The 24,645-nt window shown below is 42.2% G+C and overlaps 2 protein-coding genes across 2 annotated transcripts; both read left to right on the forward strand.

Moving 5' to 3' along the window:
- Positions 1-1,632: 1,632 nt before the first annotated feature.
- LOC121168870 (small proline-rich protein 3-like) lies at positions 1,633-2,313 on the forward strand. Its single transcript, XM_040999364.1, has one exon. The coding sequence runs from the start codon at positions 1,633-1,635 to the stop codon at positions 2,311-2,313; it is 681 nt and encodes a 226-aa protein (XP_040855298.1).
- An 11,536-nt stretch (positions 2,314-13,849) lies between these two features.
- LOC121168871 (small proline-rich protein 3-like) lies at positions 13,850-14,554 on the forward strand. Its single transcript, XM_040999365.1, has one exon. It carries the CDS (start codon positions 13,850-13,852, stop codon positions 14,552-14,554), a length of 705 nt encoding a protein of 234 aa, XP_040855299.1.
- The last annotated feature ends 10,091 nt before the right edge of the window (positions 14,555-24,645 follow it).

The raw sequence follows: 24,645 nt of genomic DNA on the forward strand, positions 1-24,645 counted from the left end.
CAAGCCAATAATTCCTGTATATTCCCAATGACGTTCTTGGTCAACATGGCATCTTAACACTTCCTCCAGAGAGAGAGAAAAGTCATTCTTATAGCAATAAATGACATTTTATCTGATCCCCCCCCCCAAAAGCCAAGATCCACTGAGCACTTGAAAAATAGAGGATTTGGTTATTGTACACCATTCCTATAGCCTCTCAGAAGAGTCAGAAATGCCTATTGTAATCCCCTCATTTGTTTAAAATATGAAGAGACTTCATAATACTAATCTTGGGTACAGGTTATGACCTAGGCCAAGAGGCAAGGCTGTTTCTGGTCTAATTAGTTTCAGAATTCCTTCCTAGCTTAAAGTATGGCCACCTAAGCAGCCTGTCGTCCACAGTATTCACACCAGTAAGTGTGGACAGCACAGACAGGTCCTGGTGACATGACTGCCATGCAGTAAGTGTGAAAAAATGTTAAGCCAGAGATTTTCATTACAAAAACTGGAATGAAGGCAGAGCAGTCACACAAAATCTCTCTTCCTTAAGGCAGGGCTCATTTTCTGTATAAAATGCCAGCTGACCAGAGACTCCACAGCAGATCCAGAGGCCAGTGCACCTGAGCTTTTCTGAATACCAGGTGAGTCTCTGCTTGAAGGTTTCTAATGCTCTATCCGTAGCTTGTATTGAGTGGGACTTTTTGTCATGCTGAAGATATACTTGTTTCTAACCCAATTCTTATAGTTAGTGTGATCTCAGAAGTTCTGATAGAAATGACTTCTCTGAAAATTTGTTCTGTTGGCAGGAGAATGTGCCCATGTCAGGGACCCTTTGAGCAATATTTTAATTCTCCCTGCCATATTCATTAAGAATTTCCAATATTGAAGGCACATCTCTGATAGTTTAGATGTTCAAAAGATAAGGGTTTTTTCTTTATCCCACGAGTGTGTGATTCATCAGAAAGTATATTCCTGGGGCACATTTTGTGAAAATGGAATACGAGAATTGATTAACAGGTAGAGAGAACAGGTTAGGACTGAAGCAATGCAAGGAAGAGGCCTTGGAGACTGACAGAGATGATCTGGAAGGAGAGCCACAACTGGGACCAAGCAGTAGCACCACAAATAGGCCTTCAGAAAGCATGTGCAGAGAGAACAGTGTGAAGAGAGGCAAAGGTGGGTCATGTGGGCTTCACAGGGAGGTGTACATAAAACTACCCTAGCAGAACTAACACACTCCATCTAATGGACATAAGCGGGTAGACTCCAAGGCTTTGCTCTACCACATTTCCAAATGGTTAGAAACCTGGACCTCCTGTCATTCTCAGGACACTACCGTGGTGTTGCACTGCTCTGTTGTTTTTGGCTTGTGTCTAGGCTTTTCAATAGGTCATGCATAGAAGAAGCTTAAGGAAATGCTGCATTCACTAGGAATGGAGTGCTTTTGCCTTCTTCCTTTTGAAGGGTGCAAGTACAAGAGTCATCAGGGTATCCTGTGTTATCAAAAGCAGAGAAGCAGAGAGAAAGAAAAGAGAATATGACCTCTGAAGGCACATGCCATGAGAGATTTATGCCTCTCTCTGAACTGGTATTCTTCCTTCTCTCCCCAAATTACTCAGATTTTCTATCTCTAGGTTCAACATCTTTGGAAGCATGAGCTCTTACCAGCAGAAGCAGTCTGTTACCCCACCCCCTCCACCTCAACAGCACCAGGTGAAACAACCCCAACAGCTTCCACCTCAAGAAACATTTGTTCCTATAACCAAAGAACCATGCCAGCCAACTGTTTCACAACAGGGAAGCACCAAGATTTCAGAAACAGGCTACATCAAGGTCCCCGACTCTGACTACACCGTGGTCTCTGGGCAAAGCAACATCAAGGTTCCTCAGCCTGGCTACACTGTGGTCTCTGGGCAAAGTGGCACCATTGTCTCTGGGCAAGGCTACACCAAGGTCCCCGACTCTGACTGCACTGCGGTCTCTGGGCAAAGCAACATCAAGGTCCAACAGCCTGGCTACACCGTGGTCTCTGGGCAAAGTGGCACCATTGTCTCTGGGCAAAGCAACATCAAGGTCCCCGAATCTGACTGCACCGTGGTCTCTGGGCAAAGCAACATCAAGGTCCAACAGCCTGGCTACACCGTGGTCTCTGGGCAAGGCAACATCAAGGTTCCTCAGCCTGGCTACACCACGGTCCTGGAGTCAGGATGCACCAGTGTCTCTGGATCAGGCCATTCCACAGTCCCTCAGCCTGGTTACACCAAGGTTCCTGAAACACATCCCTCTGTAGTCCCTGCAGGCCCAGCTCTGCAGCAGACCAAGCAGCAGAAGTAATGTGGTGACATCCATGTCCTCAGGGAGCTGATCGCCAGATGCTGAACATCCCCTCCCATCTGTTCCATGTCTCACCTCTCTCTTTATGTTGTAATCAGTATGTTTTCACCTGAAACGTACTATCTCTTCTTTGTGTCATAAAAGTGTGTGCTTTGACTTTCTTGGTATACACTTTGGAGTTCTGTAAACCTCTGAAATAAGTTAATTTCTCAGTGGCCTGAGTGGCTTTCAATTGTCCCATGTTCACCTAAAGGAGAATTGTGTAAGAATTGTGTTACCTGAACTTCCTCCATTAAACCACTTGCAACCTCACTCTTGCTTGTATGTGTCATTAATTCTATCTTCCTCTTTACTCTAGCTGCTATTTGTGTCTGGATCTATAGGCATAAAGGGATTGCTACAAAATCACACCTAATTCAGGCTCCAAATGTTTTTTTATGAGGCCCTGTGTCTTCACTTAGGGGAAATCCACACACAGTAATGAATGTTTTGTTACAGTAATCAGACCTTGTCATTTTGGAGGTCAAGATGAATATAGGTTTTCCGGTTGCACTTTACAGTTATGTTTGATTTCCAAGGTGCCAGTTCACCTGTTGTGCTAAATATCTCTCCCACAAATCTCTTGTCTTTTCCTCCAGAACTGAAGTCAATTTGTCTGTTTCTCTTTATTAATTCTGCCCTCCATATACCCTGACACCACAATACACACAAAGTGGTAGATTTATTGCAAATAGCCACCCATCCACATAAATACCCACAGAAACTCCATCCTCATTAGCTTAGAGAGTTATATCTTTTACTGATTAGCTATTATATCAAAAGGGACCTAAATTGTTACGAGGAAGACACAGCATACTTCATGCACAGTGTCTCCTGTTGGATAATTTTCAGTCTTCTGTAGATTTAGCATTCACACCTTTCTCATATCTCAGGGGTCTTCTGTCCAATAGGCCCTAAACGATCAAGGGGTGAGGCAACAGCATTGTATTGCAGCAGAAACACCAGAGACAAACTGGCAGTGAGGGATGTCCATTTATTTGAAAGAAGTCACAAGCTTATATTGAATAGGAAACGGAGGTAGGAAGAATGGCGATCCCAACAGTATCCCACCAACAACATTTTGGCTGGCTAGTAGGTATGTCTGTTTCTCTGGACTCTCCAATGAAGCTGTAGGTCATGAAGCACAGGAAACATGTTTCAACAAACTTACTACCTGCTGAAAAGCAGGATGAATGCAACATTTGACTTCCTAGGGTTTACCAAGTTTATTAAGGAAGTCCTAGCACAGCTTGTTAAAGAGGCAGAGAAGAGACTGGGGTGCAGTTCATCGCTCTTGCTGCATGCCCAGTGAACAGGTTGGGGTATCAGCTGAGACTCCTCTCAGGGGTTCCCCTGGGTACATTGTGTGCCATGTACCTACAGCCTCCTACTTGGGATAGGCAGATAGAGATCCAGGGACAATCTCCCACTCACAAATTCAAGCACATTGTTCACACATGTGCATACACACACACACACACACACACTCCCAATAGTGTCTCTCCCAATACCACTCTCAAAATTTTATCAAGCGACTCTAAAAGTAGGTAAATTTTATTTACTTGTTTGTACTTATTTGAAATGCTTAGAGAGACAGATGTATTGGACCCACTGGCTCCCTCTCAAATGACCACAGCATCTGGAGATGGCCGAGCCATAGCCAAGAGATTGGAACTGCGTATGGTCTCCAACATGGGAGACAAAGACCCAAAAACATGAGCTATTACCTGTTGCCTCTCAAGGTGTATGTAAGCAGGAAACTGGAACGGAAAGCGAGCCAGTACTTGAACCCAGGTACTCTAGTATGGGGAAGTGTGTGTTCCAAGCAGTGCCTTCACTACTGTGCCAAATTCACATCCCAGAAGGTAAGTTTAAAATAGATATTTAAAAAGGGGTTAAATGACCCAATTTGGGTCAATAATCAGTTAAAATTAGGTGAAGAGCAACTTATTAAACTTCAAAAATGTCATGAAATAATCAGAGCATCTAGTATGATTATTGAATTTCAATACAAGGGAAAAATTAAGAGAAAGCAGAATTTATTTCTTCCTCACATCTACAGCCAGTTCTCCAGATTCTCATGCCTCCAAACTTTCTCCTGCAGCCTGGTCTTCCTGATTAGTCTCTGTAGGGTGGATCTGGAATTCCAAAAAGGCTGGTTCTCTTCCCAAATGGCCGCAATGGCTGGAGCTGAGCCAATCCAAAGCCAGGAGCCAGGAGCTACTTCTGGCTATCCCACATAAGTGAAGGATCCCAAGGCTTTGGACCATCCTTGATTGCTTTCCCAGGTCACAAGCCAGGAGCTGGATGGGAAATGAAGCAGCCAGGATATGAACTAGCACCCATATGAGATCCCGGTCCTTGTACGGATAGAATTAGCCAATTGAGCTATCATGCTGTGCCCCTAAATAGTTCCTTATCTTATTAGTTACAATAATGTGAATTATTACATTTTAATCCCATCATTTCTGTGGCTTAGAGCAATGGATGTCTAGTTTAGATAACTATCGTGGCTGAACTTATATTGCCAGGGAGTTCTGTACTACTTGATCACTCATTGATTCCATCCCCTGTCCTATATAGCTCCAAAATCTTGAAGGATTTTTGTCTCCACTTCACACTACTATGTGTTTGCATGTTCATGATCACCAGAAAACGGTGATTGCCTCAATCTCTCAGCCCGTGAGCTACTGGATAGAACACGAGAGTCTGTGATCTCTTAAAAGCACTGAGATTTGTGAAAATGTTATGTCCATCCTCAGCAAAGTGAAGAATACACAGATACTGAGATCCTAAAACTCAGCCACAGTCCACTCTATTAATGATCAAGTATACATTTGTTTCTTTTTTCTCACATGCACAACGTCCTCCTCTTAATGAATCAGCACAATGTGATCAATCCTTACCACCTTCCTCCTCTTTGTGTTGCCTCTCTGAGTGATGTATGACCTTCTTCATCATGTTTTCATAGTGCTGAGCCGATCTGAAGCCAGGAGCCAGGAGCCTCTTCTGGGTCTCCCATATCGGTGAAGGATCCCAAAGCTTTGGACCTGCTTTCCCAGGCTACAAACAAGAAGCTGGATGGGAAATGGAGCACCCAGGATATAAGAAATGGAAGAAATGAAATTTTATTTTTATTTGCATTTTCATCACAACCAAAGATGCTGAGCAATTTTAAAATGTGCTTATTGGCCACTTGTATTTCTTCTCTTGAAAAATTGAGATTTTTGCTGCATTTTTAACCAGATTTTTTGTTCAGTTGTTGAATTTTTAGCTGTTGTATTTATTAGGGATGTTATTAGTCCTTTTTCAAGTGGATTATCTCCAGTTAGATTGGCTATTGTTGAAAAGTCAAAAGAAAACTAATGCTGGCAGTGTTGCTGAGCGATCACTCCAATAAATTCTTGGTGGAAAGGTAAACTACAACCATTATGGAAGGCAGTGTAGAATTTCCAGTAAAAAAATAAAATTAGGGGCCCAGCATGATAGTGTAGTGGTTAAAGTCCTCTCCTTGCACGCACTGGGATCCCATATGGTAGACGGCTCTAATCCTGGCAGCCCCGTTTCCCATCCAGCTCCCTGCTTATGGCCTCGGAAAGCAGTCGAGGATGGACCAAAGCCTTGGGACCCTGTACCCACGTGGGAGACCCGGAAGAGCTCCTGCCTTCTGCTGTTACAGCCGCTTGGGGAGTGAACCATCGGATAGAAGATCTTCCTTTCTGTCTCTCCTCCTTCTTGTATATCCGCCTTTCCAATAAAAATAAACAAATCTTTAAAAAACAAAATAAAATAAAATTAGGCCTACCAAATGACCCAACCATGCCACTTTCTGGGAATGCATTTAAGAGATGATGTCAGCATAGAACATGGATATCTGTACTCACAAAATAAAAGATATGAAATTAACCTAGATGTAGTCAATGGATGTATAATATTGGTTTTATGTAGAAACTACAGCAATAGGAGAAAAGAACCTCAGTATAATATCAGATAATTCAAATTTAGAATAACATCTGGGGATTTAGAGCCAAAAGGATAACTGGGGTGCTGTGGGTGGAGGGGATGGATGAAGGAAAGAGGAGATACCAAGGGAAGAAGAAGTCTTTCCAAACCAACTTAAGAGGGTTCTTGCCTCTATTTTGAGTATCATGTCCAATGAATGATTGCCACATCCAGTACAATGAAGATTTTGCCCAAACTGGATCTTTTTTTATTTCAATTTAATTTTCCCAAATGTTCATTTATTTATTTATTTGTATGAGAAGTGAGAGAGGCCATGACAGAAAGAGAGACAGGCACAGAGTGAGTTCCTCTCTGATGGGTTACTCTACAAATGCCTGTACTGTCTATAACTAGGTCTGGAACTCAGCAGGACCAGGAGCTCAGATCCCCCTCATGGTGGTTGCACGATTCAGCTTCCTGAGCCGTTGCCTGCTCTCTCCCAGGGTACACATTAATAGGAAACTGGAGTTTGACAAAAAGGAAGACTCAGACTCACATGATCCGACATGGAAAGTGTATTACAGCTGGCAATTAAGTGCTAGTCAAAAGGCCTGTCCAATACAGTATTTTAAAATTTAGTTCATATTTCTATTTGGTCTTTTAGGTCAAAAGTGTTGAAAAACCCATGGAATTTGTACATCTTTGAGCATTAAGTTAAGGAACTACTTCTTTTAAACAGGTTGCCTTTATAATTAAGCAATTCCATAGAATACTTCTGCAGTATTTCATTTCTAAGGAATATAAAGGAACCATGGTCTGAGTCAGTTTGGGGCATGATTGACCAAACTCGTTTTTCAGGCCTCTGCCCTTCTTATATTTAGATAATGAACTCATTTTGAGTTAAGAATAGTCCACCTTCATGCTTTTGAATGTAGATACCCAGTTTTTCCAGCACCATCTGTTGAAAAGGCTATCATTTCCCTTAATAAACAGTGTTGATACTCTTGCCAAACATCATTGGTCCATCGATTTTGGATTTTCTATTGTACTTTAATTGGCTATATGCCTGCATTAACACTAATACCACACTGTTTTGATTACTATAGCTTCATAGTAAATTTTGAAATAAACAACTGTGAATCCTCTTATTTTGTTATTTTTCCAAATTTTGGTTATTCAAGATCCCTTGAAATTTCAGACAATTTTTTAGGCTCAGGTTTTTTTTTTAAATCTCTCCTAACAATGTTACTGAAGTTTTAGTAGAGATTTTTATTAAATCCGTAGATAACTTTTGGCGTTATTGGTATCATTTCCTTTTCAAAGAATTATTAATTTGATGGGTCCGGCACAATAGCATAGCAGCTAAAGTCCTCGCCTTGAACATGCTGGGATCCCATATAGACACCGGTTCATATCCCAGTGGCCCTGCTCCCCCATCCAGCTCCCTGCTTCTGGCCTGGGAAAGCAGTCGAGGAGAGTCGAAAGCCTTGGGACCCTGCACCTGTGTGGGAGACCCAGAAGAGCCTTCTGACTCATGGCTTCAGATCAGTTCAGCTCCGGCTGTGCAGTCAATTGGGAAGTGAATCAATGGGTGGAACATCTTCCTCTCTGTTGAATAAAAGAAGCAAAAGAACACATCTTTGCTCTCATTCTTTGGCTATGTGTATAATGTTTAGTGTGGACTTTTCATATGTGATTTTGTAGTGCTGAGGTAATTTTACTTGGTTCCTAGTTTGTTGAAGTGGTTTTGCATTTTACTACAAAAGGCTGTGGAATTTAGTCAAATGTGTTTTTACTTAATTAATTGAGAAGATCATGTGGTTTTGCCTTTCCTTATGTTAATGTGGTGTGTTACATGAACTAATTTTAATATATTTGAATCACCGTTGTACTCAGGAATAGATCCCAATTGGTGATTGCAAAGAGACCTTTTAATATGATTCAGTACTTGATTTGCTACTACTTTGTTGGTAATATTTGCACCATAATGGACAGTAGACATTCTGGTTTTTTTTTTTTTTTCTTAGAGTGTTCTTATCTGGCTTTAGTATGAGGATAATTCTGTACTCCTAAAGTATGTTTTAAAAAGTGTTCCTTCTCTTCTGTTTTGCAGAAATTTACTCGGATTGTTGCTGGTTCTTGTTCAAATATATGTTTATAACTATCTTATTGGAATTTTATAAAACAAAGACTTATATACCGGCAAGTTATGTTCAAAAGAAATCCTGGGGTCTGGCGTGATAGCGTAGTGGTTAAAGTCCTCTCCTTGTGAGGATTTCTCTGCACTCCCCTCCTAAAACTGTTCACCTAAACTGTTGACATATGTCTTGTTAGAGTTAGAGAGTTAGATCACCCGAAAAACAGCCAGGTTCTGCAAAATCATGCTTCAACGCTACAAACTGCTAAATACTAAAATTAAAATAGACATGAGACAGCTGAATAGTAATCAGTAGCCATTTTCAAATGTATAGAACCCAGTTGTATATAAACTAATAATTGGTTTTTTTCAAGATTTATTTTTATTATGTTTTTATTGGAAAGGCAGATATACACAGAGGAGAGACAGAGAGGAAGATCTTCCGTCCGATGATTCACTCCCCAAGTGACCGCAACGGCCGATGCTATGCCGATCCGAAGCCAGGAGCCTCTTCCAGGTCTCCCACGCGGGTGCAGGGTCCCAAAGCTTTGGGCCGTCCTCGACTGCTTTCCCGGGCCACAGGCAGGAGCTGGAAGGGAAGCAGGGCTGCCGGGATAGAACCGGCAGCCATATGGGATCCCGGGTGTGCAAGGCGAGGACCTTAACCACTTTGGCCACCACGCTGGGTCCATAAACTAATAATTGTAATGTCAATGTAGAAGTCATAGGATGTGGTTCAGAACTTGCACTCTTTTTTTTTTTCCTCTCTCTCTTTCAACATGCTGGTTACACAATACCATGTCAACTAATTCCATATCGTTATAAATTGTTACTGATATAATGTCAGGGCTTTTAATTGATTGGGATGATACTCTGTCAGCTCTACCTTCAGACCAGAGATGGTCTCCCCAAGAAACCGTTGAATTTATCTGGACAATAAGATGCTGGACTCTATGCTTTGTAGATGCTTGCAAGGAAAGAATCCCAACTGAATTTGAACTGTGATGATGCAACAAGGTGGAAGAATCCACCATGGGGGGGGGCGGGTTTTGGGGAGGGGAGGATGAATCCCAGGGCCTATAAGACTGTGTCACATAATGCAATGTAATCAATAAAAAAAAATAATAATTTGAAAAAGAAAAAGTCCTCTCCTTGAATGCACGTGTTAGGATCCCATATGGCAGCCGGTTCTAATCCTGGCAGCCCTGCTTCCCATCCAGCTCCCTGCTTGTGGCCTCGGAAAGCAGCCGAGGACGGCCCAAAGCCTTGGGACCCTGCACCTGTGTGGGAGACCCAGAAGAGTTCTTGGTTCCTGGCTTCAGATTGGCTCAGCTCCAGCCGTTGCAGCCACTTGGGGAGTAAACCGTCAGATGGAAGATCTTCCTCTCTGTCTCTCCTCATCTCTGTATATCTGCCTTTCCAATAAAAATAAATAAATCTTAAGAAAAAAATTCTATGGAAGAGGAATGAGCAGGTGTGAAACTTGGTGAAAAGGAATAAAAACCATGAAACAAGGAAGGAAGGAAGGAAGGAAGGAAGGAAGGAAGGAAGGAAGGAAGGAAGGAAGGAGAAAGAAAGAAAGAAAGAAAGAAAGAAAGAAAGAAAGAAAGAAAGAAAGAAAGAAAGAAAGAAAGAAAGAAAGAAAGAAAGAAGAAGAAAGAAGAAGGGAAGGAAGAAAGAATGGAGAGAGTGAGGGAGGGGATGAGAAAGGCAGGGAGGGAGAGAGGGAAAGAGGAAGGAAGACACTTCAAAAATAAAATTCATGAATAAAATACAGTTCAAGCAATGTCATTAAAGAACCCTCTCGATCACAAAGACGAGACAGAGTCGTAGACAAGGTGTGGGAGTGATCCTTAGGGACAAAACAGAGAAAAAATTTACAGAGGGCCTAAGAAATATTCAGTACCACTCACCCCCAGGTGCCAAGAAGGTGTCAAGACAAGTTGAAAGAACAGCACCTTCCTCCCACAAAAGAAGTGACCCAGCATGAAAGCCAAGTGCTTGGGGAGGTATAACTTGTTCTCAGAAGCCATGGAGTTTTCTGTAAGACCAGAATCTATTGCATCATTGCTAATGAAGAAACAAGCCTGAGTATGCTAGACCACACAAACAAGAATAACAGGGCTGGCATAAAGTTAGAAGTTCAGGAAGTTAATGGAAGCAGAGTTTTGTTGGAGTGAATGAGGCACCGATAAGTCAGGGCAGGAGGACTCATCCAAGGAAGCAGCACAGAAAATGAGAAAGAAACTTTTAGAACTGATATCAACAATCAAGGGACAACATGAAGGACCCATATTGTAAGCTGAAGTTCACCTTAGCCAGTGCCTAAAACAAAACAGCATGATGAAGGACAGAGGGGCAGGAAGTAGATGCTTCTGGGGGCAAGAATCCCAGGTGGTACAGCAGAATCTGATCACGACTCCCTCTGAGGATGCTGAAAGGTGGTTTCACCAAGGAAAGAAAGGAATCTGGACCTAAATGAGAGCTATTGTGATACCAAAGACTGGAACTTTGGCACAGTGATGGCCCTGGCACCACCCAGGAAGAAGGTAACCGGTCAAATGCTAGCACAGAGGGAAGGCAATGGGTGGGGAAGGCAATGGAAGATTCCAGTCCTTCTCAATGCATACCAGAAACCCGTCCTAAGACAGTGAATCATTTTCAAGAAGCTGCTTCACAAACCTCTCCTCCCTTCTCCCCAAACATTCACCTCTCCTTTTTTCTCTCTTTCTTTCTCCCTTTCATGAACCCATAGATATATTCCAGAAAAACAATACCTAGCCATTGAGCCAGGCAATATGAGAATCAACAACTAGTGACTTTGGGAAAGAGGTGGATGGAGCTCGTTGTGGTAAGTAAGATAACAGGTTCATGGGGGTAACACAGAAGGGAAGAGCTACCTACATAGCAGGGTTTGAAGAATGTTTGTATTTCCACAGTCCCATGCCTAATGGGAGATCATTTACTGAGGGCAACCCTGGGCTGCTGACCTCAGGTTCATCCCACTGTGATCAGGGGAAAGGGCTGATGCAAACAGCTGCAGCATCACACCTCTGCTCTTCCTGTTTTACTCCAGAAAAGTCAAACACCAAATCGGCAGGATCTGCAGGTCTGTGCCACTGTATCAGAGAGATCCAGACCACCTTGACTGTCCACCCCCAGTGACATCGATCACCTTTGGTCAATGAAGAACCTTAGAGCTCCCCCCATAGAGACAAGTCATTTCCAAAGCAGTCACTTTAACCTGTCATCTCCACTCCCTGGTCTAGGTCCAGTGATAAAATGGATGATTCATGTATTGACACCTTCCCTATAACCTCTCAGAAGAGCCAGAAATACTTATTCTTATCCCCACATCCATTTCAAATGTAAGAGACCAAACAGGACTAGTAAAGGCTGAAGATTAAGACCTGGGCCAGGAGGCATGACTGTTTCCTATTAGTCCAGAACTTCCTCCAGTTTTAATCCATTCCCACCCCAGAAGCCTGTTGTCCACAGCAACAACACCACAGGGGTGGACAATGCAGACAAGCCCAAGTGACAACATCATTGGACAGAAAGTATGAAAAAAATGTTAATCCAGAGCACAGAGCTGGAATGAAGTCGAATGAGTCCCCCCAAATCCCTCTTCTTTAAGGCAGGGCTCCTTCTCCCTATAAAAATCCAGCTGGCCAAAGACTCCTCACCAGAGCAGAGAAGCCAAGAAGCTCAGCCTACTGAGGTAAGACTGCCTGTTTCAAACTTCTTCCTATTCGTACTGTAGTGTGGTTTAATTCAGTTGGGACTTCTTGACATTCAAGTGACATATTTGAGTGCAATTGCCATTTGTTTGTAGGGATAAAAAAAGTAGATCTTTGTTACTTCTGACTCAAACTATAGCTACAGGACTGAAGAACAGGAGCTTTTCTTTAAGGCAAGTATTTTATAATAGAATATGGACTAAACTCCACATCCACTGCATTTTTTGGTATTATTTTGATTTACCTTTTAATTTCATTGATGATTTTCAGTATCAAAATTCTTTGTCCTTTTGTGTGTTTAAAAGTTAAATTCTGCTTTACCCCATGAACCTGGGACCCATTACAGGATGGAATACATGAGTCCAATTGTCCAGCCAGGCAGGATGGAACATTGTTAGTGGAGAGTTCACAGAGGGTGACTTGTGGCGTGGCAAGATATGGAAGGTGACTGGAACCTGGGAGGAAAGCCGTGTTGATTGTGTGGAAAAGGGCTGATAGAGTGAAAACCTTTCTCAAAAGCATGTGTGGAGGAGGCAGCATGCAGAGTTGCTCAGAGATGGAGCATGTGTGCTCACAGGGAGATTTACAGAAATTCCTTTGAGTGTCACAGGCTTCTATCCGTGGACAGAGGTGGAGAAGCTATAGGCAATTGATGTTTTTGCCTTTCTAAACTTGCAAACCTGTGGCCTCTCATCAATCATGCGGGGCTATTGTTGGGCTGTGTTGCTAATGCAGACATTTAAATGTACCAGCTAAAAAAAGAAGTATTAAATAGGTCCGCACTGGGGTCAGCCTTGTAGTGTAGGAAGTTGCCACCTGCTATGCCAGCATCCTATACAGGCACCAGTTGGTGTCCCAGCTGTTCCACTTCCCAACTAGCTCCCTGCAAATGCACCTAAGAAAAAGTGGTAACAGGATCCAAGTGTTCAGGCCCTTGCCATCCACAAGGAACACCTAGAAGAAACTCCAGGTTCCTGGATTTACCTGCACCAACCCTCATCTTTGTATCAAACTGGGGAGTGAATCAGCAGATAGGAGAACTCTCTCTTCTCTCTCTCACTCCATCTCAAATGAATTCATAAATATTTAAAGGGGGAGGAGACACATTTGGGCACATTTACATGAAAAAGATCAAGTCAACTTTAAGATTCAGCTCTTGAAATAACACAGATTGGGTCTGGCATGGTAGCCTAGCAGTTAAAATCCTCACCTTAAACGTGCTGAGATCCATATGGGTACCGGTTCTAATCCTGGCCACACTGTTTCCTATGCAAGCTTTCTGCTGGCCAGTCGAGGATGGCCCAAAGCATTGGGACCCTGCACCCATGTGGGAGACCCGGAAGAGGTTATGGGCTCCTGGTTTCAGATCAGTTCAGCTCTGGCCATTGCAGCCACTTGGGGAGTGAATCAGGAGACAGAAGATCTTCCTGTCTATCTCTCCTACTCTCTACATATTTGACTTTCTAATAAAAATAAATACATCTTTTTAAAAAGAAAAGAAAATACACAGAGATAAACAGTTTTTGTTGATGTCAAATTCGGGAAACAGAAGAGAAGAGTGTCTTTCACTTCTCAAGAGGCAAAGAGTCAGATTTCTTTGGTGTTTTTTGACTTCATTTTGGTTTTGTCAACCCTCTGAACCAACTTTTTGGTCTCTAGGTCCAACATCTTTGGAAGCATGAGCTCTTACCAGCAGAAGCAGTCCGTTACCCCACCCCCTCCACCTCAACAGCACCAGGTGAAACAACCCCAACAGCTTCCACCTCAAGAAACATTCGTTCCTATAACCAAAGAACCATGCCAGCCAACTGTTCCACAACAGGGAAGCACCAAGATTTCAGAAACAGGCTACACCAAGGCACCTGATTCTGGCTACACTGTGGTCTCTGGGCAAAGCAACATCAAGGTTCCTCAGCCTGGCTACACTGTGGTCTCTGGGCAAAGTGGCACCATTGTCTCTGGGCAAGGCTACACCAAGGTCCCCGACTCTGACTGCACTGCGGTCTCTGGGCAAAGCAACATCAAGGTCCAACAGCCTGGCTACACCGTGGTCTCTGGGCAAGGCAATACCAAGGTCCCTCAACCTGGTTATACTGTAGTCTCTGGGCAAAGCAACACCGTGGTCTCTGGGCAAAGCAACATCAAGGTCCAACAGCCTGGCTACACTGTGGTCTCTGGGCAAAGTGGCACCGTGGTCTCTGGGCAAGGCAACATCAAGGTCCCTCAGCCTGGCTACACCACGGTCCTGGAGTCAGGATGCACCAGTGTCTCTGGATCAGGCCATTCCACAGTCCCTCAGCCTGGTTACACCAAGGTTCATGAAACACATCCCTCTGTAGTCCCTGCAGGCCCAGCTCTGCAGCAGACCAAGCAGCAGAAGTAATGTGGTGACATCCATGTCCTCAGGGAGCTGATCGCCAGATGCTGAACACCCCCTCCCATCTGTTCCATGTCTCACCTCTCTCTCTCCTTCCCCCGCTCTCTCTCTCATTTGTACCCTAAACCTATCTATAATAAATCTTTCTTACACATTCTGAAGTTCTCAGAGCCTCTGAAATAAACAGAGTGTCTCAGTGGTTTTCCTGGTATTCAACTGCCTCATGTTCATCTGAAAGGAAATTCTGTTTGAGAACATATGTTTCCTGTGCTTCTCGCATTAAACTTGTTTTAACTCCACCTTTGACTGTGTGTTTCAATGGCTGGATCATTCCCATTGTGAGTCAGGACACGCATACACAGAAGAGTGGGTTATACAAGTCACACATTTCATTCTTGGTCTGTGCATTTCTATAAGGTGTGGGGCTTCGCTCAGAGACAATCATGGGAGAGTAATGGGGATTATGTAAGGGTACCCAGATCCTGTCCTTCTGGGAGCGACCTCTGAATCAAAGCTTTCCTCTTGCACTGGATGAGTCATGTCAGAGTCCCATGGTGCCTTAGCATCTTGCACAAATGCAACAAATGCCTCCTCTTCATGTCAAGAAAACATTATTCCACCTTTGTCAAACACAGTTAGTTCCATGTGTACGAAATAATTTATGAGCTTCCTTAGTTCAGCTCATCTACATGGATAGAGGTTATCTCGCCAATATAGAGCACTGGCTAAACTATATATAGAAAAACGAACTTAGAGTCCTACCTCTCATCATATAAAAACAACCAACTCAAGATAAATCCAACACTTATATTTAAAATCTGAGACCAAGGACGTGATGGGAATGTAAATATAAATCAGTGAACCCACTGTGCTGACTTCCCCCTGTGGAAAACAGTGTGGAAATTCATTTAGAAGCCAAAACTAGAAATAGACTTATTTGCTCCGACAATCCCACTGCCAGCTATTATACCCACAAGATATGTACACATCATTGCTACAAAGGGATACTTGCACCAAGATGTTTTTAGCAATGCTGTTCAAAATATCCAAAACATGGAATTAACTACGGTTTCCACAATTAGGTAAATAGATAAAGCAAATGTGATATGTGTGCGTGTATTCCAAGAAAAGCATTGTTCAGTTGTAAAAAGAATTAAACGAAGCATTATTCAGTTGTTAAAAAAAAACACAATTAAATTCTACCATTTGAACCAAAATAGATGCAACTGGGGACACCAAACTTAATTATATAAGCGAGCCATTTAAAATTTTTACCTGTTGAACTCTTCATTTGGTTGAGAACTAAGCCTTTGAATATAATATAGATTAAAAATATTTTATCTCAAAAATTAAGAGACAGACAGAAGAGAGGAAGGAGACAAGAGGAAAAGAATTTAAGCTTTTAAATATTTATTTATTTATTTATCTACTTGAAAGTCAGTTACAGAGAGAAAAGGAGAGACCCAGAGAGAGGAAGAGAGATCTTCTATCTGCTGATTCACGCCCTACATGACTGCAACAGCTGGGATTGACTCAAAACAAAACCAGGAGCCAAGAACTTCAGGTCTCCCTCATGAATGCAGGGGCCCAAGTACTTAGACCATCTTCTGCTACTTTTTCCGAGTCATTTACAGCGAGTTGAGTTGGAAGTGGAGCAGCTAGGACACGAATTAGCACTCATACAGTATGCAGGCAGTACAAGTGGCAGCCTTGCCCACTATGCCACAACAAAAGCCCATATGCCACTTTTTATCAATGTATAGTATCACATTTATGATGCATTTGCTGTTGGTATTGCTTTTAAAATAATTTTACTTGGAAAAGATACTTATAAAAATGTATCATTTTAAATATACAATTTTTAAAATGATTATTTTTATTGGAAAGGCAGCTTTACAGAAAGAAAGAGAAAAAGAGAGAAAGATCTTCTATCTGCTGGGTCACTCCCAAAGTAGCTGCAAAAGCCATAGCTGAGCTAATTCAAAATCAGGAGCCAGGAGCTTCTTCTTGGTCTCCAACATGAGTGCAAAGCCCCAAGGCTTTGGCTCATCCTCTACCGCTTTCCCAGGCCTCAAACCGGGAGCTGTAAGGGAAGTGGAGAAGCTGGAACATGAACCAGCACCCGTATGGGATCCCAGCAAGTTCAAGGTAAGGATTTAGCCTATAGGCGTTAGCACTGGGCCCAAATATGCAATTCTACAGCACAAATTCCATCTACAACATTGTAGATCTCTATAAGGATGGTCTTGTAGGAAGTATCATGCTCTTAAATCTGTTAATATAAAATCCATTAAATTAGTTTGCCTGAAATACATAAAAAATTAAAACCAAACAAATGAAAAAATGTATGCCTGTATGTCTATTTATGGAAGATAAAATTGATACCAAATCAAACAAAATACAGATCATGATTCTTTTTTGGCAACCTTCTTGGTGTTCATTTAAAGATAATCATGATTTCCACATCATGTACTATTATTATTCCACATCATTTTTAAGATGTTTATTGAAGTATTAAAAGATAAAACTCAGTCAAAATGTTGCTGAGCTGGAAGAAACCTATGCTCTGCCCATGGAAAATGCCCCTTAGGTTCCTGCAAATGTTACTGAAAATACCACTTATGTTCTCACATGAGAAGTCTGAAGGGAGGGTTCACTTCCTGTTGGAAGTAGCTGCGATGTCTTCCTCCACACACAGCTCCATTGCAGTTCCCTGCCCTCTCTTAGGGACCCTTGGACGCTCCACCATCCATCCACTCGCACAGAGGCTCAAGGGCTTCGGTTTTTGGCCATCTAACAGCTGATGCCAGCAGAGGGTTGAGTGCAGAGTTCTCTTGCTGCCTCCGCTTCTCCTTGGCCCTCAGCCTTTCTTATCCTCTGCGATGTTTCAGAACTTCTCCCCTCCCACCCTGGGTAGCTATTTCAAGAGCAGGGTCTTGCTGCTTTGTGAAACGTCCAGTCCACAATTTGATAAATTCAGTTCCACATCCTCATGGCTCAGTTCAATTTGTGCTAACACACACATTCAGTTTCTCTTCACAATTCCCCCTTGCTTTCTGTACTCGTACATCTATCTCTTTTCTTTCTTCTAAGCCATGACACCTTTAATTCCTTAAAAAAAAAAGCTAATATTCTTTCTGATTCCAAATCAAACTTTTTATTAAGGGAGGTCCTTATGCGGAGAAGTCTGCTTGTGGATCTACGCCAATCACTTTCTCGATTTTTTTACCTGCCAGCTTCCAACTTAAACTCCTCAATTCTTTTTCCTATTTCATGCTTTGTATTCAGTCTCTTACCCCATTATTTTCATCTCACACGCTTTCCAAGAAACTAGGAGCCAGACTGCGCCATTGACCAGACGTACCACAGGTCATGCCAGACTGCCCTGCACATCCCACACCATGAATTTCTCAGACACAAGATCCTCAAGTTTCCATATGGTGTCCTTAAACTGTGATAGGTAGGAGAGCAAGAATGTTTTCTGTCCTGAAATGGGGTTTCCATGTAGACTTAGAGCCTTAGCATCCTGCCTGCACAGTGTTTCTGTCTGCTGAAATGTTTAGAGGTTAATACATTCACTATGTGATTGGAGCAGGATATCGGCCCGAAGCCACATCCCTACTGTCTGTAGGAAAACCTTCATCCTGATCCTTCCCTCAGTTCCTTCTTCCTACACATCATGAGTAGCATAGTCATTGCAAGCCACCTGCTCTTTCCTGTTTACACCTGCAGGATATTTGTAAAGAAGTATCCTGTGTCTTCCAGAAGACAAAGAGCCTCCCAGATATAATCCAGATGTTCCCAAGATAGCGTCTGTCCATTTTCCATGAAAATCTCATGGAAGAAATGGGATTTAGCAATTGAATCCTGCACACAAGTTCCCTTTTAAAAAGTTACAATAAATGTGGTATATTTTTTTGAGCAATACTTACTGATGTTAAGCTATATTTTTACAAAATATAAATTTGTTTTTATTTTGTGTAACTATTGGTAGAAATCCATACATTCTTATTCAGATTAAAATTTTTTGAAGGAAGTTATTGCACTTTGTTTCACACCAGCTAATGATGACACTTCCATTGTGCCACTGAACTCATTACTTAAAAATGAAGAATCTGTTTGAATACTCTTAAAGCTATCATCTAGTCCCTACAATCATTTTCATGTATCACTTACTACATCCTAGTAATCATTGTTCATATCACTAAAACAAAGAAATCAGTAATCATCAAGTAAAGTTTACTCTACATTTTATGTATTTGCCAGGTTAGATTATCTTACGTGAGACAAATCCTCCAAATATTTGTGACAATATAATGGAATATTATCTTTCACCTATCTCATTATCCATGGTGAGTTGACAGATTTTTAGCTTCCTCTCCCATGTCACTCCTTCTACTGCCTTCTACTGCATGGACAGGGAGAGAAACGGGAAGAAGGCGCACTTTCTCTTAACTTTCTCTTAATGGAGAGAATACCCTGCATTTCCAAGAATGTTACAACAGCTGGGTGTCAGTTGCATGATACCACCCAAATGCACTTGGTTATATGCCCTAAAAGAGAATAGGTATTTGTAAGCTCCCACAGATGGGTCACAGTCCAGACCTAAACACTTCTTTTATTCTTTACACATAGACACATTCCACTCTTCTTCAAAAGAGACGGAAGGAACGACTTGTGTGGTGGCATAACAGGCAAGTGCTTAGTCCTCTGCCTGTGGCATTGGCATCCCACATGGATGTACTTCAAGTCCTGGCTCCTCCACTTCCTTTCCAGCTCCTTGCTTAGGGTCTGGAAAGTAGCAGACAATGGCTCAAGTCTTTGGGCTCTTGCCCTTACTTGAGAAACTCAGAAGGAACTCCTGGCTCCCAGCTTCAGATCAACCTAGCTCCAGCCATGGCAGCCATCCATTTGAAGAGTGAACCAGCAGACAATAGCTCTCTCCCCGCCCCACCCTTCTCTTTCTCTATAACTCATACTTTCAAGTAAAATTGATAAACTTAAAAAAAAAGTGAAATTTAAAGACTCATTCAGTTCCTGCCTCCACCTCAAAGTTTAGGGCCTCAGGGTAACATGTGCTTTTTGTATGGTTGGAGTTCAATGTCAGAACCAGAAGTCCACACAGAATAGAGTTCAGCTTAAAACAAGCTTTAATAGGAGCGCTTACGAATGAGGTTCATTGGTTCAGTACAGAGGGCCAGAGAAGTCAAGCCCAGGGAACATGAGGGGTTGTTTTTGTCAAGGAGCTGTAGAGGTGGGGTTTGGGCTCAAAGGAGTGTGCCTACTAGAATGTCATAGGCTCCCTTCAACCTTGGGGGATCCGTAGGTCACTGCTGGACTGCTGGCCAAGGAGGAAGCTGCCTTCTCAGCCTGCTGCTAGGCCGCCCCTCAGCCACCCCACCGGGCTTTATGTTCTTCTGCGTCCTGTCCTCTCCATGTGTTGAAAAAAAATCAGTCCTTTCCATCCCTGACACGATCAAGTTTTTAAGAACAGAAAGTAGATAACTTCAGCAGGTACATCTTTGTGGAAGAGAGAAGACAAAAAATGGCCAGGATCTGAGCTGTAGGAAAGCCTGCTGAGCTGAGGAGATGATTTCCTCTTCCCGTTGGGGGTAATGGAAGTTAACTGATAGCGCGTTGGCAATTCCCTAGGCCTTAGTGGGTTGTGCGGTTCTCCTAAACTGGGTTGTGTGTTCCCCTTCTTGGAAAGTGCTATTTAGATAGTTCTTCCTGTATCAATAGTGTTTTACAGCTCTTGAAACACAAGCTAGCACTTGTAATCTGGGCTCATGTTTTTTTTTTGTTTCTTCCAGTATTACTCTTCATTTTGTGATTGAGAACTGGCCCAAAGAGTTCATCAATCCTTCATCAAAGGAACTCAGAAGTAGCCAATACTCACCAAATCACTGAATCATTCTGCTTACTTTTCTTTATGACTTTAGCGGACAATTCATTTGGTTTTTAAATAACAAGTAATGATTGTACTAACCTAATACAAAGTAATGCTTAAAGAAGTGATAGGAAAATGTAAACCGGGAGGCACACTGAAGCCCAGTAACGTAGCAAGCTCTGACTTGTAAATATACATAAAGCCAACATCATCATTATTGCCTGTAGAAATCCAGAGCACAGGGGTCTAGGCAAGGCAGACCTTGCCAATGCCTAAGATACTCCAGGAAGGAACTATCATGACTTGTGGACCAGAAATTTAGGTAGGGAAACTGCTGAAGGTTTTTGCTGGGTCCTGTATAATCAAGAATGTAAGTCCAGGGTCAGACCAGTATGGGGTATGCAAGGGTAGCTTTGTTCAATATTTAGTTATTTTTATGCTATAATTCCTATTTTTATAAAAAATAATATATGCCTGTAGTGTAATATTTATTATAGCTTTGTTTTAAAGGGAGATATTTTCTGAATTATAATTCTATATCCACATCCTTTAATATATCATTTACATAGTCACAATTCCCTTGTTGCTTTAGTATTTATTTTCATCAAGCGCTATAGCATTTGAACTTCATGGGTCAGGGACCCTTCTAACTGTGTTTTTAAGACACTCAGGTGTCTAGAACACTGCCCCAACATATTGGAAGTACTCAATACTATTTGTTGAACTCACTCTCTCTAGGGCTGGAGGCTTTTAAAAATCTTCCACCAGCATCACCAGCCGTCCATTGTAACCACCATGCTAAGCAGGATTTCCAGGGCTGAGCATATATTCAGGTGGGGAGGTTCTGGGACACGTCACCTAGTTCCTGACTTGTCATCTCAGATGATGTGTATTCAGCTTGAGAAGTCACCGATCCTGCTCACCCAGCATATTCTACTTCTCTATAATCTCTGCCATGGCTGATCCTAAATTCTTGAGATTAATCAGATAGTGTTTCAAATCTAAAAAAAGATAAATTTTGAATTTGAATAATGTATAATATGGGTTTGCTTTGTTTTATAGTGGATAACTTTGAAATGTTTTGGAGAAGAAAGTGAAGCAGATATTGTTAAAATAAAAAATAATAAAAACAAGAAAATCTCCAGTTTAGTAATACTCCTGCATGCTGATTGCAAATAAAAATTAACTAAATTTGGCCACTCTTTTTAAAGCACACTTGCTTCATTACCAGAGGCTGTTTAATTATGGTTAACTTCATGATAAAGAAAAGGAAACATTTTGATCAAAATGTCAAAAAATTTGGTCTGACTTCCTTATTTTTTAAAAAGAAAGTTTCAATAACATGAGACAGGCAGGGGGAAACAGAAATAGCCAGAAAGAGAGCTCCAGACCTACTGTCCACTGATTCAGTCTTCAAATGCCAACAATGACTTGAGCTATAGAGTGGGAGGTTGAACTGTTTGTCTCGATTCCCAGGTCTCCCGTGTGGATGGCAGGGACTCGATTGCTTGAACCATCACCTGCTTGTCCCAGGGCGGCTTTGACAGGAAGTTGGAGTCAGGAAACAGGCTAGGAACCAAATCCCACGGTCAGAAGTAAGGCATGGTCATCTCCACTGGCATCTGAGTTTTTAGACCAATGCCTCCTCACTTTTGATTTTGTTCTTAAATTATGCAATGCTTTATGATGCAGGAGAAAATGTGCATTTTCTTTGAATAATGACTAATAAAGGTGGCATCGTTGTACTAAAATACAAATTCAAACTAAGAAGGAAAAAGGCAACCTAATGTCGTAGTGGTGGTTTTAGGAGCAGAAAAACAGTGTCTTCACAGGAAGGACAAGTGCTCTCTGAGTGTACTGGATGGTGTTTTCCTCTCTGCCTGAAGGAGAGACTCTTTGTTAACAAACTCACTATTGCTAACTAACAAGAAAGATGTTCTGGTAGCAGTAGCCTTGCCAACCTGCAATCTTACTTGCATATTCTGAGACAATTTCTTACCAGATGAAGACATGAACTTCAAGCATCTAGCACCTCCACATTTCCATAAAACTTACCTCACTGTGGCATGGTCTTCCCTAGTCCCCTCCCACTTACCATGTACCCCAAGGTGTCTGCTCCAGTGTCCTTGGAAGACTGCTTTACCTGGCCTCTAGCACTATACTCCCCAAAACCAGAATGCCCTTAGAAGACAAATAAAGCCTCCCATTTGTAGCATACCAGCAAAGTCTACTCAAAGCCTGTCTCTATAAGGCAGCATCTTCATCAAACTTGAGACCCTAATAACCCTCAGATGAAGCTTAACAAAAAGACATTCTTTCCCGAACTCACTGCCATGCAGCAAGAGCAAGTGGAAAGAGACCGTCCCCAATCACTCCAGTTTTCTCTGAGTCTCAGAAGGTTAGTTGAAGTCTAACTTGTAAGTAATCCACCTGACTTTTGTGTGTTGCAGAAATGGATTTCCGTCCTCTGGATGACTCTGTTTTTATTTTTGCTTCCTGAATTAAATGCCTATTCTGTGATTGTCTTTACCTATCTTCTCCAGTAATTTGTGCCTGAAAATAAAACCTTACAAACAGAAAGTACATTGAGAAATGTGATCCCAGGAAAGAGAAATAATGGACAACGCAGAATCCGAGAAGGAAGGCACATCCATTCAACGATGGACTTTCTTACATATCACCAAGGACAACTGGTGCTGAAGTCCATGAAGGGTTTTGTTCTATTTTTTTGGTTTTTGTTGTTGTTGTTGTTGTTGGTTTTAGAATCTTAAAGGAAAAATGCTTCACAAAAATTTTTTTTGGAGATGAAAGTAGCAATATTTATCTATGTGAAAATGACTTTAACTGCCCTTCATTACCTCCAATTGCTAAGTCTGGGTTCATGTGCATTAGCTTCCTGATATTCTGATTACACAAAGATTCACTGTATTCCATGGGTCCCCTGCTCTGAGGTATAATAAAAACCCTGGGCCAGAATAGGAGACTGCGTATCATGATCCTGCAGAGCCCTTTGTCAGGAGCTCATCCAAGCGCAGAGATTGTGTATGGGTGAGAAGCAGAACAAAGGCATTTGTAGGAATACCCACAAGGTGTCCATTAATAATCAGTTCAAAAACTCATGGCTTGGATCTAATGAAACCAGCATCATACTCTCATCCTGAGAATGTCAGTGTGAAAGTTAGAGGCTTGTGGGGGAGTTGGCAGGTACAACCAGGAACCGTATGACTTCCCAGCAAATCTGCAGCTAATCCAGCACTTCTGCTGAAGAAATTCAATTCCCATCACAGAAAAGGAAAAGAGCCTTTACATTCAACTATCCAGTGTGTTTTAGAAAACGCAATAGAAGGGTAAAATAAGGAATTCCAGAAGACAGGATGTCAACGAGATTGAATGAAGAAGAAAGAGTCACAAGCCACAGAGTGTATCAAGTCAAACACAGGGGACAGTATGGAATGGCAGCTCCCTGTGATCTGAGAGATGTAGATCTAGAAGACATGAAAGCAGGGAACCTGGCTTTAGAGCTGAGATTCATGTTAGCCAGGTCCTTTGCCTAGTGCCCAGGGGGATGGAGAAGAGGAAGATGGTGTGCTCTAGGTCTGAGAATCGTACCGTGATGATCAAATTCAGGGGTCAACTTGACTAGATTAAGGAATACCTAGAATCCTGGAAAAAAATTCCTATTTTGGATGTATCTGTGAGAAAATGTCCAAATGAGATTAGAATGCGATTTCGGACTAGGTGGGAAGAACAGGCTTCAATGTGAGCAGACAGGGTCTTTTGGCTGGGAATCCAGAGAGAATAAGCATAGAAAATGAGCCTGTCTGAGAATTGGAATAGCCTCCACCCACTTGACTCATTCCTTGGAGTCACGACTGGCTAGTTTTGGTACTCCAGTACTTATTCCAGTGCCCTCTTGCTGGTATTCAGTCTTTTAGATTGGAACTGCGAGTTACTCCTTAAGTTTACCCTGGTCACGCGCTGGTTTTGCATAGCCTCCAGCCTGCCAATGACCTATAGTGGGATTTATCGGCTGCTGTAACCACATGAGCCAATTCCACTGATAAATTCCCTCCCCTTCCTACATCTTTGGATGTATCCTACCAGCTCCATCTCTCTGTAGAACCTGAATATCTCCACCATACAATCAGTGTGGGATGCTTGGAACTTGACTTGTTTTGTAGGTTTAATAGAAAAAGGATGTAGGTAA

This window comes from Ochotona curzoniae, unplaced genomic scaffold, assembly GCF_017591425.1.
Source record: "Ochotona curzoniae isolate NIBS_2020 unplaced genomic scaffold, NIBS_Ocur_1.0 scaffold_1037, whole genome shotgun sequence".
Classification (NCBI taxonomy): domain Eukaryota; kingdom Metazoa; phylum Chordata; class Mammalia; order Lagomorpha; family Ochotonidae; genus Ochotona; species Ochotona curzoniae.